Source organism: Syngnathus acus, chromosome 6 (assembly GCF_901709675.1).
Source record: "Syngnathus acus chromosome 6, fSynAcu1.2, whole genome shotgun sequence".
Classification (NCBI taxonomy): Eukaryota; Metazoa; Chordata; class Actinopteri; order Syngnathiformes; family Syngnathidae; genus Syngnathus; species Syngnathus acus.
Genome location: NC_051092.1, coordinates 6,562,448 through 6,587,494, shown reverse-complemented (window position 1 = coordinate 6,587,494; position 25,047 = coordinate 6,562,448). Strand labels below are relative to the sequence as shown.

The 25,047-nt window shown below is 40.3% G+C and overlaps 2 protein-coding genes across 4 annotated transcripts; one reads left to right on the top strand and one right to left on the bottom strand.

Moving 5' to 3' along the window:
* The first annotated feature begins 233 nt into the window (after window positions 1-233).
* On the top strand, window positions 234-10,560 carry ano10b (anoctamin 10b). Of its 3 annotated transcripts, XM_037254272.1 has the most exons (17): window positions 234-367; window positions 454-549; window positions 1,876-1,907; window positions 2,022-2,123; window positions 3,265-3,438; window positions 3,988-4,125; window positions 4,947-5,063; window positions 5,223-5,339; window positions 5,442-5,780; window positions 5,966-6,148; window positions 6,304-6,359; window positions 6,442-6,516; window positions 6,676-6,840; window positions 7,038-7,229; window positions 7,297-7,434; window positions 8,100-8,216; window positions 8,871-10,560. In XM_037254272.1, the coding sequence occupies exons 3-17, from the start codon at window positions 1,883-1,885 to the stop codon at window positions 8,892-8,894; spliced, it is 1,962 nt and encodes a 653-aa protein (XP_037110167.1). In that variant the 5' UTR covers window positions 234-367; window positions 454-549; window positions 1,876-1,882; the 3' UTR covers window positions 8,895-10,560. The 3 variants fall into 3 exon arrangements, with proteins under 3 accessions (XP_037110167.1, XP_037110166.1, XP_037110168.1); XM_037254271.1 differs by having other exon boundaries at window positions 1,876-2,123; XM_037254273.1 differs by lacking the exons at window positions 234-367; window positions 454-549; window positions 1,876-1,907 and having other exon boundaries at window positions 1,992-2,123; window positions 3,222-3,438.
* A 40-nt stretch (window positions 10,561-10,600) lies between these two features.
* On the bottom strand, window positions 10,601-19,295 carry snrkb (SNF related kinase b). Its single transcript, XM_037254274.1, has 5 exons — window positions 19,115-19,295; window positions 17,891-18,202; window positions 17,425-17,819; window positions 14,202-14,343; window positions 10,601-12,729 (listed from the first exon to the last, which is right to left on the bottom strand). Exons 2-5 carry the CDS (start codon window positions 18,109-18,111, stop codon window positions 11,724-11,726), a joined length of 1,764 nt encoding a protein of 587 aa, XP_037110169.1. The 5' UTR covers window positions 18,112-18,202; window positions 19,115-19,295; the 3' UTR covers window positions 10,601-11,723.
* Between the last annotated feature and the right edge of the window lie 5,752 nt (window positions 19,296-25,047).

The following is a 25,047-nucleotide window of genomic DNA, read 5'->3' as shown; positions in this document are numbered from 1 at the left end:
CACTGCAGGCAAATGCTACCCAGATCTGATTTTTTTGCCCATATGTGGCAACATCTATCTGATTTTTTTAAATAAAAAAAAAAGAAAAGTTTTTATGACAGTCTGATTGGCTCAGTTTTGATTATTTTCCCAAACGCAATCTGCATTTGCCCTGACCAATCACACAGTCAAACAGTCGGGTTGAGCAGTAGGACCCAGGGTTGCAACGACGGCAGCAGTAAGGCAGCAAGCAGGCCTGAGGGAGGAGCCCAATATAAACCAAACAAGCCTCCACAGTCCACACCCTGCAGTGTAGGGAAGTTTCTCTGCATTCTTGCCATACTGCACATACGAAGAGACCAAGAAATCTGCGAGGGCTCTGAGCTGAGTGAGTGTGTGCAGTCATCCGGTGTCATTTCTGCTGTGTTTTCACTGAAGCTGACTCGAGAAACCTTTCTTCATGTCCCCTAACAGGAGGAGGGGGTGTGGTGTGTTGTAGTTTGGTGGGCCTCTTGGCGGCCTGCTGGAGGACTGGAGACCACACACTCATCATCATCCAGACCCTACCAGGTGTTGTATTCTCAATTCATCCTCTTTGTCACTTCAAGTCACTTTCTCTTCCTCCTTGGCTGTCCAGATAAGATGAGTGCATGGCTACCCCAATCTGTTCTGACCGCCCTTTTATGGCTTCTCAGTATGCATTACAGTCTGCTACGTGTACAAAACAACTTCCTGTCTATAAATGTATAGTGCTGCATATGGGGCCTCACAATAAAATCCCAAAGTTGTCTTGTTGTGTTATTATTATGTAATACACTCGCTGTTCATTTCATTTGGTACACTTGCATAATCAAATGACCTCCAGTACTATATCAAAGAGCCTGCCTTTACAGAGATAATGAGCAACGTGTGTTGTCTGCTGCAGTGCTACGCAACTGGCTGCACTGCATCACACTGAGACTTTGTGCTGATATTTAGGCCTTTTCATTGAGCTAAATAAGATAATCAACAAGCCATAAACACTAGAGGAGGGACATCATTTGGAATGCTGTGTAAATAAGCTTGAGTTTTTTTTGGAAAGAATCCCTACATGGAATTTGTTGTTGTTGCTTTATGCTAAAATAATTGAAAATTTTATTTTCACAGAATTTACACTCATGATGATTTATAAAATAATAAAAATAATTATATTTTGCGCTAATTCCCTGTTACGTTGAGGCTTTACAAAGCAAATATTTTTATGTTTGTGTTAGAAGGGTGATGTTGGTTCCAACCACCAAATGACTGCCGTAGTGTTCCTAACTACTTCAACCACGAGTAAAAAAAAATAATAATAATTAACATGTTTATTTGTTGGTCATAAGACTATGACCAAACAGAAAGCGAAATGCATTTATTTTTTCAAGTTTTGTTTTTTAATGGGCAGTTCATTGAGTAGAGTCCGGATTAAAGAAACACAAAAGTTAATTTTTTTCCACTCTCAGTTCTTCCATCTCTTCTGAAGCACAACAAAAAAACTAGCTCGCAATCAATGCCACGAGAACCACATTAGGCTCTTTGTCTGAATCCAGATTTCAGGAGGCAGTGTCACAACTGTAGGCAGAATCTCCAGCATTTCTAAATCATCCACTCCACCATTCTTTTCAACAAAATACACAAACTGAATCCTTAAATTGAAGACTTTGACAGCAACAACAATGAATTCTACATCAATAAGGAGGCACTATGTCGATTACAAAATAATATAATCCCTCTCTCTACCCTCCCTCTCTTTTTCTCTGTCTCTCTTGCTCTTTCCCTCCCAAGAAACTATTTGGCAAATCAGCACATGTTACTGGGACCACATTTGTTTGAAGATTGCTGTTGTTTTTTTTGTTCCCACATTCTTCTTCTCAGTGCCATCATGAGTAAGGCAGGATTTGACGAAGGTGTGGTAATTGCCTCCGAAGAGCGCCCTGAGAAGTTACAGAGTGACAAGGCCCCGGGTATTGCGACAACGGGGCCAGGATGGACAAAGGTTAGCTGCCCTTGCTGTGTTTCAGAGTGGGTTGAGCCACTGGTTCTGGTGAAACTTGGCGAGAACGTCCGACCTGAGACCAAAAGGTGGCTCATCAAACTGATTGGAACGCCACAAAAAGATGGAGGTGAGGTCCTTTATGCACTCAGTGAATTTGTACGCACAAACATGGTGTTTAATTATGAAGTGCTCTCTTAGTAGTAGGAGAAGGAAAGACGTACAAAAATAATAACCATAAAATGAAACTCCTGACGACTTCCATGTGCTCCTGAAGTTATACTATATGTCAACTCGACTGACTGACTGACTGACTGACTGACTGACTGACTGACTGACTGACTGACTGACTGACCGAAAAACTGGCTTCGACTAGAGAGGCCGCTAAAATCCAATCTTTAGATAAAAGTACCCCATCTGAAAAAGTCCCAAACAGCTACCCAAACAAGTGGGTTGGGAAAACAACCCTGTATGAGCAAGCTTCGGAAAGGTACCTGAATGAAACAATGAGGCAATTCATTAACTGAGGAAGTTGAAGGTCAAATAGACAATCAAGAATCTAAAAATACTGATGTAGGACCAGAGGGAAAGCTTTGTTGTTTTTTTAAAAAATATGTTGTTTTTTTTTAAATACATTGGAAGGAGTATGAACATGTAATATTATTGTTATTATTATTATTATTATTTTTATCACCCTCTATTTCAATATTATTACTATGGAACATTTTATAATTATTATAAGCTATAATAATAAAAATATATAAATAATAACGGTGTTGATAATACAGAAACATATGAGTTGTGTTGTGTACTAATTATTTTGGGCATGCTATGTGGGTTAAAAACAAAATAAAAGTACATGTTAGCATGATGTCCATCTTTACATTTATTTTATTCATTTGTTTATTTACATTTATTACATACATATATTATATATATTACGTACTATTATAAAACCTAAGCCCTGATGAAGCCTAATATTTGTTTCAGCACATTGTGGTTGAAATACAGCATCGGAACTATCCCAGCCCTTGCATACATTTGAGGTGCATGGATATACAAAAGAAAAACAAACAAAAATGTTTGCTTGGTTGGATGTCACACCAACATGTTAACTCAAAACTCATTGGAGAAGGTGGATTTTTTTCCAGAGCAGCAGTTTACGCCTCATTACAAAAAGAAAAGCCAACCATGTTTCCTCTTGTGTTCTTTCCACTTTGGGGCATAGATTTCAAAAAGAGAGTGTGGATAACTCTCCTCAACTCTCCCAGGTGCAGCATTGCTGGCCCACCCAGGTGAAGATGCCACTGGTGACATCATCATGGTCTCCGCCCCACGGTGCACATTGCTACAGGCTACCGAGGAGTTGGGTCTCTGTAAGACGTTTAAGAACGGTGAAATGGAGACGTTCTCATACGACAGCAGAGAGAACTTTAGACACTCAGGTAAACCAGTAGAATAACTGATGGAAGAATGTAAAAATAAGTGATAGTAATAAAACACATCTGACACAATTTGTAATAAAATATTCAGAGTAATTGTTAAAATTGGGTAAGCTACTTCACCTGAGAACAACTGATATTCAATTTTAAAAAAAGTACAAAAAAATATTATTAATTATAATAATTATTAACATGTAAAATAAACATTTACTTGGGTAATTATATTTAATGAGCTACAAATGGCTGTGGGAAATTGTGGTTGTCAGAAGGAAATGTTTCATTTAAAAAAATCTGTTTTCTTGAATGTGTTAAGATCAAGGAAATGAATCAAATGAAATGAATCTTAAATGAATCAGATGGAAAACATTTGATTTTTCTGTATCATTAAATTCCCTTGGAAGCATTTGGAGTCTTTTGATCAAATCTCAAATGATTGACAGGTATGCTCTAGTTTTTTGAGAGGTTTTTTTTTTGTTTCTAAGTTTTTGTGGACATGAGTTAGATGTTTTACTGCATAACGCCTAACAGGGCTTTTCCAACCCTGTTTGACAGACAACATGGAGATGTTCCTGACGGTGGCCGAGAAACAGTACATTGTCAAGTATGAGTTGGAGGGTCTGCGTGCACGGAGGGATGTGAGGATACCTGGTCTGGCTGACAAATACGCCCTACAGCACCGAGACAACATCTGTGAGTCCTGCAGGAAAATAGAATAAAATAAAAATCATAGTAGACAATGATCAGTATTTATTCATCTCTGTCATACACATCAATTGGGATATGCTTCATCTTCTCGAGCTTCGTTAATTGTTGTTTCACTATATCGCCAATTTTTAAATCACACCTATCTAGTTTTATTTTGCGGATGTTTCGCCATATTGAAGATTTTTGTTCCTCTGATGTTACTCAACAACCCATGCCCAACATTTGTTCATACATATATGTATTCCAAGTCACAGATCCTGGAGTGAAGAAAGTAAGAATGATGGCCCCCAAGTGGACAGAAATAATACCTGCACCGCACATGCATAGTTTATATTGATAGTTTGTATAAAGACTTAACAGCAACAACATAGCACATCACGAGGCCCCTTACAAGAGTTGTATCAAGAGTTGCTGTAATCGTCAATTAACAATACGTGTATTTTGGTTTGGCATGTGGTGTTATTGTTTGTAATACACAGACTTTTATTTACAACTTCATCATATTTGATCAACTGACATCACCCAACCCCCTCCCCCCAAAAAAGCCAGAAATGATTCTAAACTGTAATGACAAGTGTGTTGTTTTTTTGCTAGCACTACAAACCATGTCTGTGAGTTGCTGATCTCAGCTGTTCTTGGCTTCTCACTTTCAATTTTCAAAATGCTTCCCTCAGCATCTCTGTCAGTGTGTATGTTACTGTACAGTTTTACTGTATGTCATGGTAATGGCTTGGTTGCTGCAAGGTTCAGGACTTTCACTCCATGTGTTGTTTTGATGAAATGAGTAACCCTGAGTGGTTTTGCAGGGCATAAGATGATCTCCACTGGCGTGGTTGTGGACACGTTTCCTCTTCATAACAAGGCAAAACTGAAAGAGCTCAGTAAATCTTGGTACTCTGGGAACCAGTTGTCACAACCATTGGGTAGGTGGATGCGCATGACTAGCACACGCACAGACTCACTGTTAAAGTGATCAGTAACCATTGTTACTTTCTTTGTGTTTGAAATGGCGTGATTGATTTGTGCTACTATATCTGTGTCCATCCGTATTTCATATCTTTCTTTGTCTACTTCACTATCAGATTCAGTCAATGCATATTTTGGAAGCACAGTGGGATTCTACTTCAGCTTCCTCGATTTCTACACTTGGTCTCTGTTGCCACCGGCTATTCTGGGCCTTTTCATTACCTACTTTTCCAGTAAGTATGTGCAAAATGATTATTCATAGTGTTGAGGTAGACACAGTGTTGTTTAGGTTTTAAAGAGAATGTTTTTCAAAAACTGTTTTGTATTGTTCCCAGGTGAGGTGCAGAAGGAAGCGGTGGAGGCGGTGGCCGGCTCACAGGCCGAGATCCACGAGGAGGACGCCGGACTCGGCGTCAGTGGTCACATGATCCAAGCTGTGTTCAGTATGCTCTGGTCCACCGTGTTCATGGAACTGTGGAAGCGTCGTAGCGCCTCCAATTCCTACCGCTGGGGGACCCTTCACCTCTCTGAGCGCTTTGCGGAACCTCGACCTGGTTTCCACGGCGATCTTGGGATGAACACTGTCACCGGTCGTATGGAGCCACTGTTTCCCGAATGGCAGAGGGATCTGCGGATGGCTCTGGTCTCCGTCCCGGTGGTCGGACTGTTTCTGGGTATGACTCGACTTGACGCCTGACTGGGTTAAAAGTTTTCAAGATGCTTCTTCAATGAGTTTGTCTGTGTATGGTTCCTTAGCTACTGCATATTGATGCCTTACAGATCAGAACACAATTACATAAGAGCGTGTGTCACACAAATAAGCTATTATTAATCACTTTAGTTTCACATACGTGTGCAGGAATGGTGCTCCTGGGTATGCTGTGTTTTTACTGGGCGGAGAACCAAGTGATGTGGATCCACGAGGAATGGGACTCGGTGGTGTCTCAGACGTTACTCTACGCACCCTCTGTGCTTCACATCGTCTACACAAATGTGCTGGCTACTGGTTACAAAAGAGTGGCCCAGTCTTTGACTGAATTTGGTAAGTGTGCAACAAGACTAACCGTATTCAACTTATCCAAGCCCTCGAGTGACCATTATTTCAAAGATAAGATGTTCATCCCCCTGAGCCCAGATAACAAGTTAATTTTGTTCAGTCACCCTTGGTTTATATAACGAAAAAAAATATGCCTTCAGAGAACCACAGAGAAGAATCTGCCTTCCAGAACCACCTGACAGCTAAAGTGTTGGTGGTGAGTTTCCCCCTCTGTCATGAGCGTTATTACATCACCCAACTGTCTGCTGACTCTGCTGTTTTATTACCCCCTTCATCAGTTCACATTCTTCAACTACTTTGCAGTCCTCTTCCACATTGCATTTGTCAAGCAGGATGTGTCGTTGCTTCGCAAGGTGACAGCTGGCCTCCGCTTTACTACACTCAACAGCCACATAAGTACAATAAATGCAAAGCCTTCTCTGGAAAAAATAGTATAAACTATCAAATTGAACAACAACAACAACAAAATCTGGTCTGGTGGGCCGCATGAATAATTTCTATTTTATGTGTAGCGCCTGGCGTCTTTGCTGATCGTGACTCAGTTGGTGAACCAAGTGACAGAAGTGGTGATCCCCTTCCTTGTGGATCGCTTCGTTAGTGCCCCCCACAGGTCGGAGAGCGAAGATGACCCAGAGGAGGACAAATTTAGGAATCAAATCACGCTGCCAGTGTTCCCCGTGAGTGCACTTTTTAAATATGAAATGATGACGATGACACCACGGGTGTGACGCCCCTGCTATTATGTCAAAGCCAACTACTGTGACAACATACTTTTCTCTGAGAAGTTGTCTTGGCGTTGTGACGGCGTAAGGTGGAGCCACACGCAGGAAAGTAGGCAAGGAGTCTTTGACCACGTCATGTTTTCCGCCGCCAGGGCCTCTTTGCAGAGTACATTGAGCTCCTGGTGCAGTTTGGCTATCTGAGTCTTTTCTCGTGCGTGTACCCTCTGACGGCCGTGCTGCTGCTCATCAACAACGTAACGGAGATCCGCTCCGACGCCTACAAGATCTGCAAGCTCTTCCGAAAGCCGTTCTCTGCCCCCGTGGCCAATATGGGTGTATGGCAGGTCAGCAGATAATGCAGCGTGCGCAATTGTGACTAGAGACTACAGGTGTCATTGTGTCGTCCTCCAGATTGCGTTTGAGATCCTGAGTTTCGTCGCGGTGGTGTCGAACTGCTGGCTGCTAACACTGTCACCGCAGTTGCAAAGGATGCAGCACGAGGGACAGATGAGCAACAGCGACATCATGCTGATGGCCATTTTGGCTGAGGTATACACTCCCAGACCTTTTAAGGGCTAAGGCCATTGTGTTTAAAATACGTAACAAATGTATATATTCCTTCTGAATTACTCCAATGTGTTTGGAATACTAAGTAAGACACACAACGAGAGAACACAAACAATAAGTGACAATAACAATAGAACAAGTAGGCCTACTTACCTCTAATCAAAGCTGAAGTATACAACTATTTTCAAATGCAGCCTGGCATGCTGGGAAAGTCCTTCAATTTCAAATGCTGTTGACAAACCGCTACTTATTGGACATGTTGAGTACACTTGTATTGAAATAATTATGTACCGTATTTCCGTACTATAAGGCGTCCGGTGCGCCTTATATATGGACCAATATTGAGCCACTACAGCAGGCGTGTCCAAATATATGGATTTATATATGGACAAAGTTTTAAAATGGGCCATTCATTGAAGGTGCGCCTTATAATCCGGTGCGCTTTATATATGGACAAAGTTTTAAAATGGGCCATTCATTGAAGGTGCGCCTTATAATCCGGTGCGCCTTATAGTGCAGAAAATACGGTACTGTACACCCAGTGGAAAGCAATTTCATACTTATGTCTTACCACTAACATTTATTAATTCAATTTTGACTTATTTCTCAGAGTGCATGTTCGACTGATTTTCCTCATATTTTTGCAGCATGTTCTCATCATAGTTAAGGTGACTGTGGCAGCCCTGATTCCAGATGAGCCAGACTGGATAAAAAAGAAGAAAGCCCGCATGCAGTATACATCCATGCAGGCGTTACGACAGAAGGTCAGCACAATTCCTTGTGACTTCAAGATAGTCTGGAGTTGGTAGCATTGATCAGTTGATTACAAAGTTGGCATTTGGAAGCCATGTGACTCGAGTATAAAGCCCAAGGACATCTTTGTCCAAGTGAAGGAGGCTATTATTTGGCTAAAAAATCTGATTATAAATCTATGACAAATTATACTTAAAACCCCAAGTGTGGTCAAATCAACAGTTTGGTAGGCCTGTGAGGGAGAAAAATTAGGATGGGGGAGAAAAATGAAATCAAGGATACTCATGAAAAGGTAAAAGTTACTTCTAAATGTAGGTCTTCTTTGGTCTCATCATTTGGCTTAATTTTCCCTTTCAAAAAAGCTCCAAATGAAAGGCCGCTGCCTCACAGAACAGTCAGCTGAGAAAAAATTGCTATTGCTCGTGTTATGCCATGATGTTTGTTGATGGGACTGAGACCCTGAAAATAGAGATACTCTGCATAAAATCTCTGTAATTCTTAAAACCATAACTTTGTGAACTCTTAAATTTGAAAAGTGTTAAGATCCTTAATTAGGATCTTTCAAATTTGATTATGGAGGTGCAGAAAGGCAAAGTCAGTGTTGTTAATTGTCTTGAATGAGTTTAGTTTTTGCCTGTAAAATGTATTACTGTTTTCTTTTCCAGAACCTGCCTTCTGATGAGTCCTGAATTTGTTTCAAAAAGTGAGGCACTGGACCCAAAAAGAACAATCTTTGAGCTTCAGTTGTGTTGCTGTGCCCGTATACGTACTCATCGTATGTACTTTTAAAGGTGCCATTTTACACTTTGGAGACAAATCACAACCTCTTTATTTGATTAATTTAAAGAAAAAAAAACGAATTTTATTTGAAATTCACAACAGTAAAATGTCTTGAAAACGCTTTTCAATGTGGTTTTAAAAAATCCTTCAGACTTTTGTAGTCATGAGTTAAATAAACTCAAATTCAAAATAAAAGCGAAAAAGGTCACTGAAGCACAGAAAGAGGAATTTTGAAATGTTAAAAAAACAAAGTTGGAGCCCATGTTTGTTGAGAATAAAACATTAATGGTGAGACACGGTTTCCTTATAACATTGACATACAGATACAATATATGTTTTAAACAACAATCCTCTCTTCCATGAAACGTGTGCCTTTTAGAAAATGAATATTAGAAGCATTATATTAAATTTATATTGTTTTTTAAAAAGTGTTCCTGATCCTTTATTAAGAAAAGGCTGTCTGGTAATCTTTCTCCCCGTGTTGGTTGGTAGCTTTGACTCCAAGGTTCCAAATGGCAGCTTTAATTCCACCAAGCTTCTTGGCTTGCTATTACCACACATGGTGCTTCGACAATATACACGCTCTGAGTTGCACTTTTTTATCACACGTACACTGAAAGTGCAATTCAAACGTTTAGAATGTTCAATATTTGTTGCAAAAATTCCTGCAAACTGAATGTATATATTGTTTGTTGTACAAGAGTTGCTTTCAAAGAAACTTACAGTTCAAGAGTTTGAGTGGGTTGGTTAAAGGGGAGTCAGGAAGAGACAAAAATATTTATTATTATGCTGACACTGTATTCTTGACAAGATCTTAGTTTGGTGTCCTGTTCAAGGCTATCGATAAGCTACAGTGATTGACAATAGGTAAATATCAAAGTGAAGAGGAAGCAGTTTACTTAATAGCTGCTCAGTGCTCTCTTTACTGCAATCTAAATTTTGATTTAGGAAAGTATAGCACAGGACTTCTTTGGTAACAAGGATAACAGAATGTGGTTTCTGTGTTTCGGTACTGATGTTTATCTCGCCCCCTTAAAAAATAAAAATGTAATGAATTTAGGAACTGCTAAAATGTCCCCAAATATTACAAAAGTCAATCCTGATGTTGCCAATAAAAGTAATATTGTGTACCGTGTCACGTAAAAGCAAACAAAAAATGCTGAGTTTGATTGTTAGCTGTTGAGTGCAATGAGAAAAAACCACGACCACTTGAGCTCTGCTATTGTGTTTTTTTTTTTTCTTTTTTTGTGTGTGTGTAAAATGTGGAGTCACATTTATATTTTGTATTGTGTCACTAATGACTGCTTGATTTGGCAGTATTACCACTAATTTGCCTTCTGGCACATTGTGCTATTCATTCACTCTCCAATGTTGACAGATACATGACCTGTATGTGGTCAATCACACTTGGGAGGTTTATTCTTTCAACACATTGGCTTATGGCGCCTCGTTGTTTACAATATAAAGTTGGTCGACCTCCACCTCCCAGTGGGCATCAACTATATTAAAGGTTCTGCATGTGTTAACTTGAGATGACAATGAACATATATATATCACAATAAAGACAGAAATAAGGCTGCTTTTTCTTCTTCACAAATGACACGGAGCACATTGGTGACATTGATTTAATCAATTTTAATAAATAGATACAGAAAAATAAGTACATGATTCCAGAGAGACTAGGTCCTCTAATTACAAAGCAGTCGTAGACAGAACACACCAGGGAGAGGCAGGCTGCAAGTGTAGGAATAATTACTTCTATATATAATCTGTTCTTGGTACAAATTTTACCCTTACATTGTTTGCTGAAATACGAGCGATAATCAGATGTCACGCTATAAGCGGGAACCATTAGGTTGGATACCCAGTTTGGGCACGAAACTGTAAAAAATGAATACGAATAAGTTGCAAGCTAGAGGGGGGAAACCATATATATACTGTACAGTAGCTTATTCTACAGCTTTGGCCCTTGTCACTGTACAAAATGTATCTACATTTATCATCTTCACCTCAAATAAGACATGAGTGGATGTGAAAATAGTACACCAAATATACATGTTGTGACTCCTCTATCAATATGTGACACGTAACTCATATTCCTTCGATGTACAGTAGGAAGCTACCAGGAACTGTGCCGTACTGTGTGCAATCAAGGTAACAAGACAACAGCAAGTGTCCTGCAAAAGCCAAGACACGATATTGAGGTATACGGTGATAAATAACGGTAACAGCATGCACGGCAAGTCACGTGGTTCCCATGACGAGTGGCACACTTGAAAAGTGTTGGTCGCATCCCAGTCGTGACAACAAAAACTAATAGGGCGAGTGGTCCACAGACGGAACGTTAAGGGGACAGAGAATGATACAATCATCTCAGTCTGAGGCATATTATAGCGTATAGCATATCATAATATATTGTAACAGTCTCTCAGCTTATATTAAGAGGTTTGTAACCAGAGAAGCAGGTTGTGCAAAGGGCAGGAGAAGAAGAAACAAGTGCTTTTTTTTTCTGTGAAGCCTTTATTGTAGAAACCTCATGAAGGAGCACCTTCTTCTCTTCTTCAGGACGGGCAGGTACAGTGTGCTTGCTACACTCTCAAAGCCGCAAAGCGACTGCCGATGCTCAAGCCACTGTGCCGGAGACAAACTGGAGCTTAACGTCGTGTTTTCGGCTCAAGCGGGCACTCGAATGTCTCATGGAACCACGCTGGGAGTGTGCGTGTCTCAGGCGGTGTCATTTAGAGCACATGGCAACAGTTGTACTGAGCCAGTGGGAGAATCTTAGCTTTGTTGTTTGTGGGGATGTTGAAAGACAGAGCTTTCTCACACAAGGGCAGCTGGAAGAGGCGCTCGCGCAGTTTGAGGCTGTGGCGTTTCCCCGCCGGCTCCATCCTGGCGCCGTTGGCGGCTTCGTCCCAAGACCCCGTCGCATTGCGTGCTTGAGATTTGTCTGTCACAAAGTCCTCCCTGGCGCCCGTGTCCATCCTCTGTTCCTTCTTCCCTCTACGGCTTGTCTTTACTTTCTTGGGGGTTGCGGAGGCGGCTTTATTGAAGTTGTTGTTTGGCTCCGTCTCTTGGTGGGGGGCTTTCTCGCTCCACCCCTGGCAGCACGGCACCCTCAAAGCGGCCTCAGCCTCACATGAGGAGGGGGGCTCAGGCGCGTGACTCACGTGATTGTCTAGGTGAGCGACCGGTTGGTATGAAATCACGCATGTGCTTTGCGTGTGCTCTATCTCCATGTCTGCACCATCATCCTCATCCTCCAACGTCTCCTCCGGGCTCATGCCCTGCTCCTCCATTTCCTCTCGATCGTCCACACCTTCTTGTGTGACCTCTGTGTCCTTCTGTAGCTCAGTCACAGACAAAGACAATAAACCCTCACACTCTTTGGCCAGGTTGGCCTCCTCTTCTTCCTCTTCCTCCTCCTCCTCTTCCTCACAGATCTGCAGGAGAGCTGGCAGGTTCTTGGTGGCGCGAGGTTCCTCGACCGGTGGCGGGTGAAGCGAGTAGCTGAGGTTGACCTGCCGTGGCGCCGGTAAAGACTGCGGTTTGGCAGCGAGCAGGTCGCCGGACTCGACCATTCGGGAAAGCGGCAAGGTAGAGGAGAGCGCCCCTGACAGCCAATGGGGAGGGGCCTCTGGGCTGAGCAGCACATTGTCCAACCCCTGCAACCAGTGATGAGCCTCGATTTCTTGCAGCGACGCTCGGACTGATGGATCCTTCTGGAGCATCCTGGAGATCAGACTGACAAAAAAAAATAAAATAAAAACACACAATCAGATTATACTGTGCAAAAAAGTGAAACACCAGTGTAATCCATCAACATTTTCATGAGGGCTTATCCAAATTATCGGTCAGTTGATACAGCACCTTTCCAAAATAATCATCGGCCAGAGTTTGTCAAATAAACGCCAATAAATTCTTACTTTGTTATGAAACAGTAAGTCACCCAAAATAACATCATTGTATTGTTTGTCCACGAGATGAAGCTATACCTCATGAACAGAATTTGAACTAAACGATTATGTTTAGCTGAAAGAAATGTTTTTTTTAAGGTGGTTAAAAGCATCTCTTTATTTAGATTGCATTCTATCTATAAAACATTCTGTTCATGTGCCATGAATACAACCGAGTGTCATCCACTTTCTTGGGCAATCCACAAAAGCAAACTCATGAGACGTTAAGAATATCCCAAAGGTTGTTCTGTTCTGCTCAGATGCTCCATCATGTGATCATGTGAGTGCAGATTGTTTTGAATCAGATATATCCCACAGTGTTTGTGGTCAAACAGCCAGGCACTGGGCTGACAACATTGTTGCTTACTCAATGGAAAAATAAATAAAATGCAACTTACCGCTACTACTGCACATCAGTGCTGTATTATGACAGCAATGTACGTTTAGACTCCGTTGAAAACGCACCTTTTATGTTTTGAAATGTTGAAGCAGACGTACAGTCTGAACAAGGACTATGGAGTTGCTTCATTTAACTTAGGTCCTGATTTCTTTGTCATGATTTGAAATGAGAACTGAACGCATCTTAACATTCATCCATGAATTGTTTCTATTCAAGAATCCATACAATTACCTATAAAGTGTCGGATTTCTATATACTGGTCAAATAACTATTAAAGGAAAAAAATGCTTTGGGTAAATAAAACGCAATGTGGCCTATAAGCCTTACATTAAGATGTCATTTGTTAAGTTGGATATAAATCTTACTATTTTCTACAGTGCTTCTCCACATTAAGGTGGTAGGTGAGCCGGAGCCTATTGCAGCTGAGGAGGAGCCAGTGCCAATGAGTCAAAACCTATGTAACCACTCGATTCATGTGCTTGCTTTGATATGGCAGATCAAATGTAAAAAAAAAAAAAAAAAAAAAAAAAGGGTCAATGAAAAACCAAAACTTTTGTTGCTGCAATTCGAGGCGAGTGACTGCCGAGTGTTTAATGAAGCATGTCTGCGTGCAGCCCAACTAGAACACTAAAATTATTTGCTGAAACTAATGAGATGCTTTTACGGTCACTAGCTATTTAACACAGGGTGACTCACATCTATGCAGTAAACGCTCAGAAGCCTTCAGTAATACATAGCATTTAATAAATGAAGTGCAACGATGAGGATGTGATGGCATTAGGGTCATTTTCTTTTAGCGGCTGTGAAAGGGGGGCATTTGATTGACGTGGGTAACATCACCATTGCATATGCGTACTTACTCTCTGCAGTCTCCTGAGATGTGATCGGGGATGGAGTAACGACAATCCAAAATCATTACCAGCGTTTCACTGTCGTTGGCCTCCTGGAAGGGAGGAACCCCGCACACTAACATATATAAGATCACCCCAAGAGACCAGATATCTGCAACACACACAAAATGGAATCAATATAGACATGCTGTCAGGCACAAGGCAAAGCAAGGCAGCTTTATTTATATTGCGCAATTCATACACTCAATGTGAGTCCGACACATAAATGAAATTTAAAAGCCTTCGCAAACAAGAAGTGAAGCCATTTAATAGCAAAATAAAGTAATCATGTGTAGCTTACTGTAATAAACCTATGAAAGTAATCTGAAAATGACTTAGGTGTTTAAGCTTTTTGGTTCTCTTGACTTCTGACGTGCACCCACAGACATGTTTCCGGATACTGACAGAATATGTATTTCCTCTTGTGGTCCCCCTCCCTTTCCTTCCCTTCCACCTCCTGGTTGCATGCGTGCGTGCGTCTCTCATGATACAGTGCTATTTTGAGAATGAAATTTCTTTTGCTCTTCTTTTTTTTCCTGCAAATGAGAGCTCACTGCACATGTCAAGCCAGATAGACTATATGAAGGGTGAAAATGGCATTTTTAAAAGAAAAAAGAAAAAAAAAGAAAAGCAGCAGTGATCTAATGTGTGTTGTCATGACATTGCCCTTTCAAGGTTGCTTCATTGGATCCGTATAATGCAGGAAGCGGTCGAGCGTGTCTTTTCCTGTGCAAAGGCTCGGTTTATGAAAGGCTTATAAAATTAAGGTTAAATTGGATGGTAGGCTTCAGATCAGAAAGATAATTGAATACTTTTGTGCCTTGGCTTGGGCAGACAAAAAGGAATGAAATAAATCAAAAGATTCATTTCAGCATTTTCAAAAATGCCAAAAATGATGACACTAAAAGGTTGACTGTCACAACATTTTGTCTTCTTGTCCATGCAATGAGCCACAAGTAACATGCACTGTAACAACAACATGATATGTTCGAGTGCACATCAAAGGACAGAAAAACACAGAACTGGGCCATGTGCTTCGCGGTGTTTTGCAAACACTCTGCAGGTTGCAATTTTAAGCCTTTTAGAATGAAGAGCAGAGAGATTTCAGGCACTATCTAATGCATGATGGCCAACGATAACAAATACAATCGAGGGGTGAGTAACGATAGCAGGTCTCGGTATCAGGCTGATGCGGGCCTTTTCAGGTATTGTGGTGGCAGCCGATACTTGTCACCGATACTTAAAAAAAAATCAAGTCTTTCTCAGCAGTAGCTGGTGCTACTTTGCCACATTGTCAGATCATCATCTGCATCCAAATGACAGGTCTGGTTCATAATTTTGGTCATTGTGTTAAATGAACTTTCATAAATCAAATGTACTCGAGGTTTGAGTGAATATTTAAGAATGAATACCATCCTTAACTCAAATTCATGGTATAGTGTTTTTAATGGTACATTAATTTGGTTTTAAAGGATTGATATAAAAATAGAAAACTGATGATCCCCAAACCTGCACACACAGCACTCCCATGTGTATCAACATACGGCCATTGTCCACCATCACAGTCCAAACAAGCACGCTCAGTCACCAGCGCACAATGTACACAGTCACACTTGTCTCTGTTTAGAGAACACTTACGCAACAGGGTGGAGAAGCCACCGAGTACTGTACTTTTCCCAGCTCACTACGAAATATCGCACATACACACTATAGCCGCCATGACTGGCCTATTGACCACTCAGACTACGAATACAGTGATAGGACATTTAGCTTTAAATATTAATCAGTTTTCCATACTCAAATTGGACTGGCTTGATTAACTCCTATTTTGAAACAAATCATATACTTAGCGCACGAAATTGTCACGATTTTAGTCCAGCATAACTACTCAGTACTGATCATTCATAACTGAATATACAATGGCTAGTACTTGCTAGGTTTGGGTGGTATTCATATTTTGAAATAGTTTCAATGTTTCCTCATGACACTGGTGTGTACAGTATTAACGACACAAATTTTAGACTTATTTTGTAGCTTGTGTCGACCACCGCGAGTGTGTCTAGTATAGGGTGTATATATATATTTTTTTAATAGGAATAAATGCATGAGACGTTTTCCTTTTTATTGGTATTTTTCATGGGTACTTTTTTTTCTCTTTTTGAGTCGCGTATCATAAAATATTGTTGCTGAAATTTCTTGCTATATGTCGAATATCGCCTATATCCTGATATTATCATTATCGTGGACCAAATATCGCTACAGTATCGAGTCGTGAGTTGCCCGTATCGTCCCACTCCTAGTTCTAACGTACATCCGTCCATCAATTTCCAACCCTGGATGAAGCCTGAGTACTTCCACATCATTTACGTTCCACAGAAGAAAGACCCAACTGACCAATCTGAACCCAAAACCTGCTTAAATGGCTTCAGAGGACATTACACCAAACAACACCAAGGACATCTATTTCCTGTCCTCAAAAAGTGTGACAAACACCACACAATGTTCCCACACGATGAGAAATACAGAGAAGGCAGACACTGCAGTGTTTGGCTCCACTGCAGAACGTGCCCGCTTGGCTGGCTTGCTTGGACTGACCCAGATACACGATATAATCCTTTGCAGACACATGCATGCACACACACGTACATAACGTACGTGTTACACACAGCCACACAAGCAGATGAATATGAAAGGACAAATAGTACGAGTAATCCCGATTTAGGACATAAGGCAATGAGAAGGAACATACAGAAGAAGGGTCATGGAAGGATTCTTGATCAACGCATCACCAAATTATCCACTATTCTCTGGCTCCCTGGAGCAAATGTGGCATCCTTGTGGCTATCCCCTCATTCACAGGGCAGTGCTGAAATTCTACCTCGTGCTCAGCAGGCAGTCTCAGTGATCTTTCAGTTCTTTGTAAAAAATACAGTGGGTACCACCAAAACTTCTCAACATTTCTCAGCTTATCAGTGCAGCACTGACATTAGTCATTCTATGCAGAGGATAAAGAATATATGACTGAGTAAGGGTGTAACGGTTGTGAACCAAACCAGAAAACCGAAGTTCAAAGTACTTTGGTTCAACTAGTCATTCTGTCATCCTGAACCGCTGTTCGACCACGCCAACTGAGATAAAAGCAGGACACAATTTAGTGCAATGTGCATAATAAAAGTCGACTTAAGAGTCTTACCCACAGCTGGAGCATGATACTCTTCGCCCAACAAAATCTCAGGTGCCGAATATGCCAGGGATCCACAACTAGTGGCCAACATGGTCCCAGGTTTGAATAGGTTACTGAAGCCAAAGTCTGTCAGTTTCACTGCCCCCTGCTGAGGAAAGAACACCACATTCTCTGGCTTCAGGTCTCGGTGCACCACGTGGAGCTCGTGGCAGTACGCTACAGCGCGCACAATCTGGGCAAAATGGCGTTTGGCGGTGCCCTCAGCAACGCCCGTCTCGTGGCGAAGGATGTAATCGTACAGGTCGCCCCCCTCGGCCAGTTCCATGACCAGGTAAAGGGTGGTGGGTGTGTCGATGACCTCATAAAGGCGAACTACGTTGGGATGTTGCACCCGCTTCATACATCTGTAAATCATCGAAACAACAAATAATCTTCCATCCATGGTTTGTATGAAGATAGCAGAAGCAGTCTATACCTGACTTCCTGTAAGAGGTGGCTTGTCGCCATGACATCGAGTTTGGTCTTGTCAATCATCTTGATAGCGACCAACTGTCCTGTGTTGACATGTCGAGCCAGTTTGACCACTGCATAGTGGCCCCTCCCCAAGGTCCGACCCACATGGTACAGTCCGCTGAGATTCAAGCGGTCTGATTTAAGATGTTCATCTTGGGCTGGGATGTTTTCGCCGCACTCCATGTTGACATCAAAAAGGGGTTAGATGTACGCAGAACCTTGGGAGGTTGTAAGGAGACTTGCCGGATCAAAATCTTCACTGCAAGGGGGTTGCCTAGCAGTACAAAGATGAAAAACACAGTTTTCATTTTGTTTCGATATTTTCCATAAAGAAGCAGTGTATTTAATATAGAGTTTAATACCAGATGTCAGAAATGTGAAGTTATCCTGAATATTGTAAGACCAAAGCATATATCTGGTATTGCTTATTTATTGCGTGCATTTGTTCAAAAATAAGTGGGTAGAAGACCTTGAAAAACGAATCATCTTAAATTGCAATCGCAAAATTTGGGGGGGATTGCAATTGGATTAATTTCCAAAAGCGTTGAGTATAAGTAGTAAACATGTCCAACATTTTCCATTGTCTTATGTGGAACGAGGGATCATTGTCGGCCTTTCTCAAATTACACTCACCCTGCACAAATGGCACGTCTGATCGATCTTGTAAGTGGAAGCCTGCCTGAGTGTGTAAGTGTAGGCTCCCATGTTAGTTTGACCAAGAATGTCCGAATGTGACGTTTACGCGAATGATGTCATCACCTGATCACCCTAAGGGTAACGAGTCCGTCCACCTGACATCACCGTCCGTCATTCTTCTGTTAGCGCGATTTTCTTTCTCACGCGAAGCTCGCATCATCTGTCTCCATCCTCATCACTCGTACATCACAATCGGACGGCCTCACCTCACTGTTTACATGTGGACAAACTGCCAGCGGGCGAAATTGAGGCCTCGTCGCGTTATTAAGCGCACGATTAATTGTTTCTGGTCTTGGTGTCGCCCACGGAACTGCCAACTGTGGGTGTCGCGGCCAGCTGTTCGTTTACTTGGCCGGCCCACAACTGCAGTCGCGACTTGGCAAATCCGCCATCCTGCTGGCTGGCTGGCTTCCTTTCCGCTTGACCAGCGTACGCTTCACGAGCAAAGGACGCCACGGCGGACATTTCATAACGACGCCATCAAACTTACCGTCAATACTAACATCTCGCGACGATCAACCCGCGGGGGTCCGACTCGCTGTCACCGCCGAACTTAAAAATGAACACCGTCGTCGACGACGGGTCCTCCGCTTCCTTCTCCCAGCTCCATGTTGTCTCTCAGCGTACACATTTCCCTCCTCACTGCAATGGAGAGCCAATGAGAGAGAGAGAGAGAGAGAAAGAGAGAGAGAGAGAGAGCGAGAGAGAGACAGACTCATATGAGCACACTGACTGCCAGGGTTAGCGAGAGAGAGAGAGAGAGAGAGAGAGAGAGAGAGAGAGAGAGAGAGAGAGAGAGAGAGAGAGAGAGAGAGAGAGAGAGAGAGAGAGAGACATATGAGCACACTGGACTGCCAGGTCCTCAATGGTGTTCTTCGAGTACCAGTAACTTTTGGCCTACTAGTATGAAATTAAACCTTAATAGAACACTTAAAGAATAATTACAGAAACGGATTTCTATAAAGCCATTTGAACTTTTATTAGATATTCTTGATATTCCTCTTAAGGGTGAATTTATCCTCATTGGTAGTATAATACGGCACAAAAGTGGAACAAATGTGTCTTTAACGTTCCTTTTGAAATTATAGTGAACTACTTTTTATATTTTGCTTTTAAATGTCTTAAATTCGTTTGTAAATGGCATGTTGACTTTTAATAACAATATATGAAACACTATGTGTATAAAATGCACGAAATACAAAAGTAAATAAAGCTGTAAAGCCTTGTTATTAATTAGTAACACGACGCCAATAATAATTCAGAGTATACTAGTGTGTGACATGCCTGCTATTTAGGCCTAGCAGTGTTACTAGAGGGCTACAGCACAGCAGTTTTGTACTAAATTAGTTTTCTATGTGTCAAAAGTTGCATATGTAGTGGAAAAAAAAACGTTAACAAAGATACATAGTGTTAATTGTTTGTTATTTTACAATTGCCTTTCTTGTAAGGGTAAAGGACATAGTAATTCATGGACCTTAAACTGGATATCAACGATTTGGAATAAACGCTCAAAAGGCTTTCCATAAAAGCGGCGGGGGAGGGAGCGAGCGAGCGAGCGAGCGAGCCCTTCCTTCCTCGTGACGTCAATGCATTCCGTCTCGCTCCCGCAGGCTCAATGGAGCGGTTATGTAACGCGTCTGTTTTCTCTCCAAATAGCAAAGCAGTACACGGGACCCAAGTTGAACCACATTCCCGAGACACCTTTAGTAAAGCCTGACACTGCAGGAAGGTTAAAGGGTTTAGGACGAGGAATGAGTTTCCATTTATAATCCGACTCAATGGAAATGTGGAAACTTTGTGAAAAATCAAAACGTGGTCATAAAGTAATTTGTCCACAATAAACTAGTTCATCTGTTCTAGCACTTAGTTGTACATGTCGTACACAAATTGTTACCGTTTTGCATGGTTAGTCACGTGATTACATTTTAATTCATTTTTAATTAAACATTGGTGTCATCTAGTGATGACCACTTCTTTCTCAATGGCGACTTCTAATTGCACAAGGCCTTAAAAGAAGGAGGAGGGCATGTAATGCATCAACAACGCTCGTGTTTGCAGCAGCGCACACTGCATATCAGGTAAGATTTAACATAGAGGTGTGAAAATGAATCGATTAATCAACAACAAACCGATTATCAAATTATTCGCCTCGTATTTTAATAATCGAATAATTTTTTGGAGACTTATATTGACTAAAGATTATCCAAATGTTCTACTTCCAGGCTCTCAAAAGTAATAATTCTCTCATTCCTTTAGTGCAGCAAAAGCAGTGTTTAATCAAAATAAACATTTGCCAACACTTGCTTTTACTTTGGAAAACGATGACCATCAATCGTTATAGTGTGATATTGCTTAACAGTTGTTTAGGTGTTTTAAAACAAGTAATTAAATTTAATCACTAAATACTACAAAATAAAATTCACTTGCTATTTTTTTACAGTGCATATACACGTTGTAAACCTCTCATCAATTTCCAGTCTTCAATTAAGCTTAAAATACATTTTTGGGGAATGTAGGAAAAGAAAATCACTTACGGACAGGGAGAACATGCATGCAAACTGTTCAACTTCTTATTTTATGCTACTATATTGTTGCATAAAACAGCTCAAACAAAAGTATTTGTCGCCATTGTACCAATATTGTGCCAATTATTTTCCGCAACTCTTTTAACAGACAACTTTATTATTATTTTTGTACTGAAACACCTCATATGAATAACAAGATTAAGTAACTAGTAACGAAAGTAAGATTTATAGTATAAATGACTAAATACATTAATATATCCTATATGGCATTCATGACAAGCATGATGACAGAATATAAAAATAAATATACAAATATAAAAATACATTCATAGTACGTCCTTAAAGACCAAATATTCTGAGTTCATATCTTGGCACAGACCTTCCTACATCTGCATCTTCTTTCTCCGGCTTATTGTGATTCCTCCCACATTCCTCAAATATCAGAAAACTGTAAATTGCTCAGAAGTGGGATTTTGACTGCGAATTGTTTGTGTATAGATGATGGATTCAAACTTGATACTAAGTCTTCCCACTTTTGGTTCGCCGTGATGACAGCATACACACATTAACCACACGGTGGCGGTAGAGACTAAATGACTGAGCAGCCTGCAACGTCCGCTGTCTTGCCTTGCTTGGAATATATATATTTTTTTTTAATGCATTGGAGTGTTTAACATCATTAAGCATTAAACCATTGTGTATGTTTAACTTTACATGAACTCCTTCAAAGTGCTTATGAATGTGTTCTTATACGGGGTTGTTCTGTTGCATTCAGCACATCGTTAACAAGTTTTACCAATTATGAATAAATATTTGTAAAGTAAATTAAATAAGCTCTTCATTTAATTGCTTAAAATAACAATGGTATTAACTAATGGTAGCCTCATTGGTAATTTGTTTTGTGTGTATTTCAAAATTATGCAATTTTATTCAAATGTATACATTAAAAAATATAATACATTTCCTATTGCAAACATGATGGTGTCACATTTAGTACACGTTATTTTACTGTTTACTCATTATGACTTAGTTTTTAAATTCATCGATACTTTTATTATGCTTTACTAAAGCAGAAAAAGTTGATTCTTCCAGAAATTGTCAAGTGCAAAAATTAGTCTACATTGCTTTGCGCATTATCAGGTTGTGTCTTACAGTAATAAAATATAAGCCTCACCAAATGAAACCAGAAAGGATAAACAGTTTCCTGTAGCAAATACATTTGTCCTCATTTTACTATTATTTGTGTGTTGTCAACATTTGTCCTAAATATCCTTTTACCAAATGCAATTGTGTTTTTTTGTCATGGTTGCGGTATTCTGATAAAGCAGCACGAAATCAATAAAGGACGGTGTGTGTTTGTGTGTGTGTGTGTGTGTTTGTGTGTTTTAAATTTTTATTTTCAATTGCATTTAATTTTGTTGTTTTGTTTCATTATATATTTTTGTACTTTTTTTAATTTGCTGTTGTACTTGTTATGCTTTTGTTGAGTTATTTTTGTTGTTGTATCTAGTTGTTTTGAATAATTATGATTATTGTTTTTATTTGTAGTTGTTTTTAGATTAGTTCATTTTTGTTATTTGTCTTTGTGTTTCGCACTTCAGGGCCAACATAGCATCCATTAGAATTTAAGTATTTTGTTTGGTGGTATGCTGTGAAATTGGATTGTTGATTGTGATTGGTGTATCTTGGCTCAATAAAAGTGGTTTTCCAACTGGGGTCTCTGCTTGACACATTGCCCATGCATGTATTTTTTCTGTGGGTGCTCTGGATTCATTCAACACTTGAACGGAGGACATTGAAAACTCCTCAAAGCGTGTGCATGGTTGTTAGCATGTGCCCTGGTGACCAGTCCATGCTGTCCCCTGCATCTCACCTCAAATCGCTTTCCCCAGTGAGGATAGGTGGTGTCGAAAATGGATGGATGAAGAAAGTATTTTCAGAGCTTGTAGTCAATCAATCACAGTGAGTTAGAATTCCTTGACATAAAAGTCAATAAACATGGTCATACATGATATACACTCTTTATAGTTTATTTTCTGAGAAATATACAGGATAAAGTCATTGATTTCTTTTTTTAAACTTGTTTATCCTACAAAAAACTTCCATTACTTAACACTGATTGCGCTTAATTAAGTATATGATTTGGTCAAAGGTTGAAAATTAAATGTCTGAAATAAAAGTTGTCAAAAACTTACAGTACAATATGTACTTTGGATCTTCATGTGCCTAATTGGCAGTGTATATTCTCTCGTCTTTTTTTTTTTTTCATGCCCCCCTTCAATTGAGGAACTGGATGTAAAAGTGGCCAAAGTCACAGTTACACTGAGCAGCTACCTGGCTTCAAAGGCCTTGAGCAATGAGACTGGACCAAGATGAAACAGTGAAGCTCACACATAAACACACACAAAGCAGAGTGAGATGGGAGATAGAGGCCTTGTCCGACAGCTGAGATATAGCACAAAGGCCCTGGGGAGTTTCAGGGGAATTCCACAGAGGGAATTGGACATGTCTGATTTACACTAACACTTTGGCTAAACTTGCGATAAAAGTTCACAAAAGAAACATTGCTGGATCTGTCTTTATCCATCTTGCCCTCCATCAGTCTCGTCTCTCTTCTGCTCTTGTTATTTTCTCCGTACAAACTTGCAAATATCACATTATTGTGAAGCTGAGCATCATAATTTATGCGGCTATAGGAAATGAAAAAATAAGTTTTGTACGAGCAAGGACGAAGAGGGGAGACGAGAGGAAGGAACACAAGGGGAGTGAAAGAGTTGAGAGACACTGAAAGAAAACATGTTCATTTTTTATCAGCCCTTTTCACCCAATGGGGAGTCGAGGAATGTAATGAAGAATCTGGCCAGAGATAAAGCGAGGAAAGTGGTTGGTACTGTACTGTACTAAGTACGCGTGTGTGATAATGTATATGACAATATTTTCAGGGGGATCAGTTTTGGCACAGAGGCGAATACACTCACTGGACGCTATATTAGGTACACCTACACCCACCTTGAGATTTATTAAGAGCTGCATAAAAGCAATACAGATAACACTGTTATTGTAGACAGTCCAAAAAAAGTTTTTAAATAATTTGTCTTGTGTTATTTACTGTGGTATCGATGTACAACTGCCTCTGGGTCACACCGGATTTAGTTTATTTGTTCCATTGTACAGTAAAAGGGGTAAAATATTAATTGCTCTACTATCCTGTGTTATACTTCTACACCACTGCAAACATTTGTTAAATACAGTCATCCCTAAAATTGTTCATGGGCATGAATAATTTTGGGCATGACTCAATAATGCTTATAGGTCAATCAAAATGCATTTTCTTTGTAGAGATGGAATATTTGATACATCAGTGTGCGGTTAGGGTAAATTAAATTAGAACAAAATAATCTTAATGTTAAGGTTTGTTATCTTATAGGCAAAGTTGAAAAGAGTGTGACAACGGAGCTGTTCAGCAGTTAGTTTGTGCACATTTCATTAATTGCTCATAGAAAATAGCTTAAACCTGAATAAATAATAATGGTGGATACAATGTGACAGAAAACATTTATACAGCGAGCTCATCGTTATAATATTTCACTGGCATTTACTTTTTACAGCTTAATTGTTATTACATGTCAAAGAAGAAACAAAAATAGTTCCAGGATACATTCAAAGACAACCCACCCCCTCACCCACCAAAAAGTCACATGTATCCCTCATGGAAAACTCAGTTCCCATGGCAAAGCAAAATTATTTACATCTTGACCATGTCCTGGTCACAGAGCCAGTGTGACCCAACAGACATTTGAGAACATGCGGTGTGTAAAACAAAGGCCGAGTCCATTATTATTTACACCCCTACACACGAAACTAAGGCAATGTTGACGCACGAGTTGAATTAAAAAAA

Coding starts and splice junctions, on each gene's coding strand:
- snrkb (XM_037254274.1), bottom strand. CDS start 18,111: ATGGAGTGCGGCGAAAACATCCCAGCCCAAGATGAACATCTTAAATCA. Junction 17,820..17,890: donor CACCTCTTACAGGAAGTCAG/GTATAGACTGCT, acceptor GATGATTTACAG/ATGTATGAAGCGGGTGCAAC. Junction 12,730..14,201: donor ATCTCAGGAGACTGCAGAGA/GTAAGTACGCAT, acceptor TTTTTTTGTCAG/TCTGATCTCCAGGATGCTCC.
- ano10b (XM_037254271.1), top strand. CDS start 1,883: ATGAGTAAGGCAGGATTTGACGAAGGTGTGGTAATTGCCTCCGAAGAG. Junction 3,439..3,987: donor AGAGAACTTTAGACACTCAG/GTAAACCAGTAG, acceptor CCTGTTTGACAG/ACAACATGGAGATGTTCCTG. Junction 5,340..5,441: donor TTTCATTACCTACTTTTCCA/GTAAGTATGTGC, acceptor TATTGTTCCCAG/GTGAGGTGCAGAAGGAAGCG.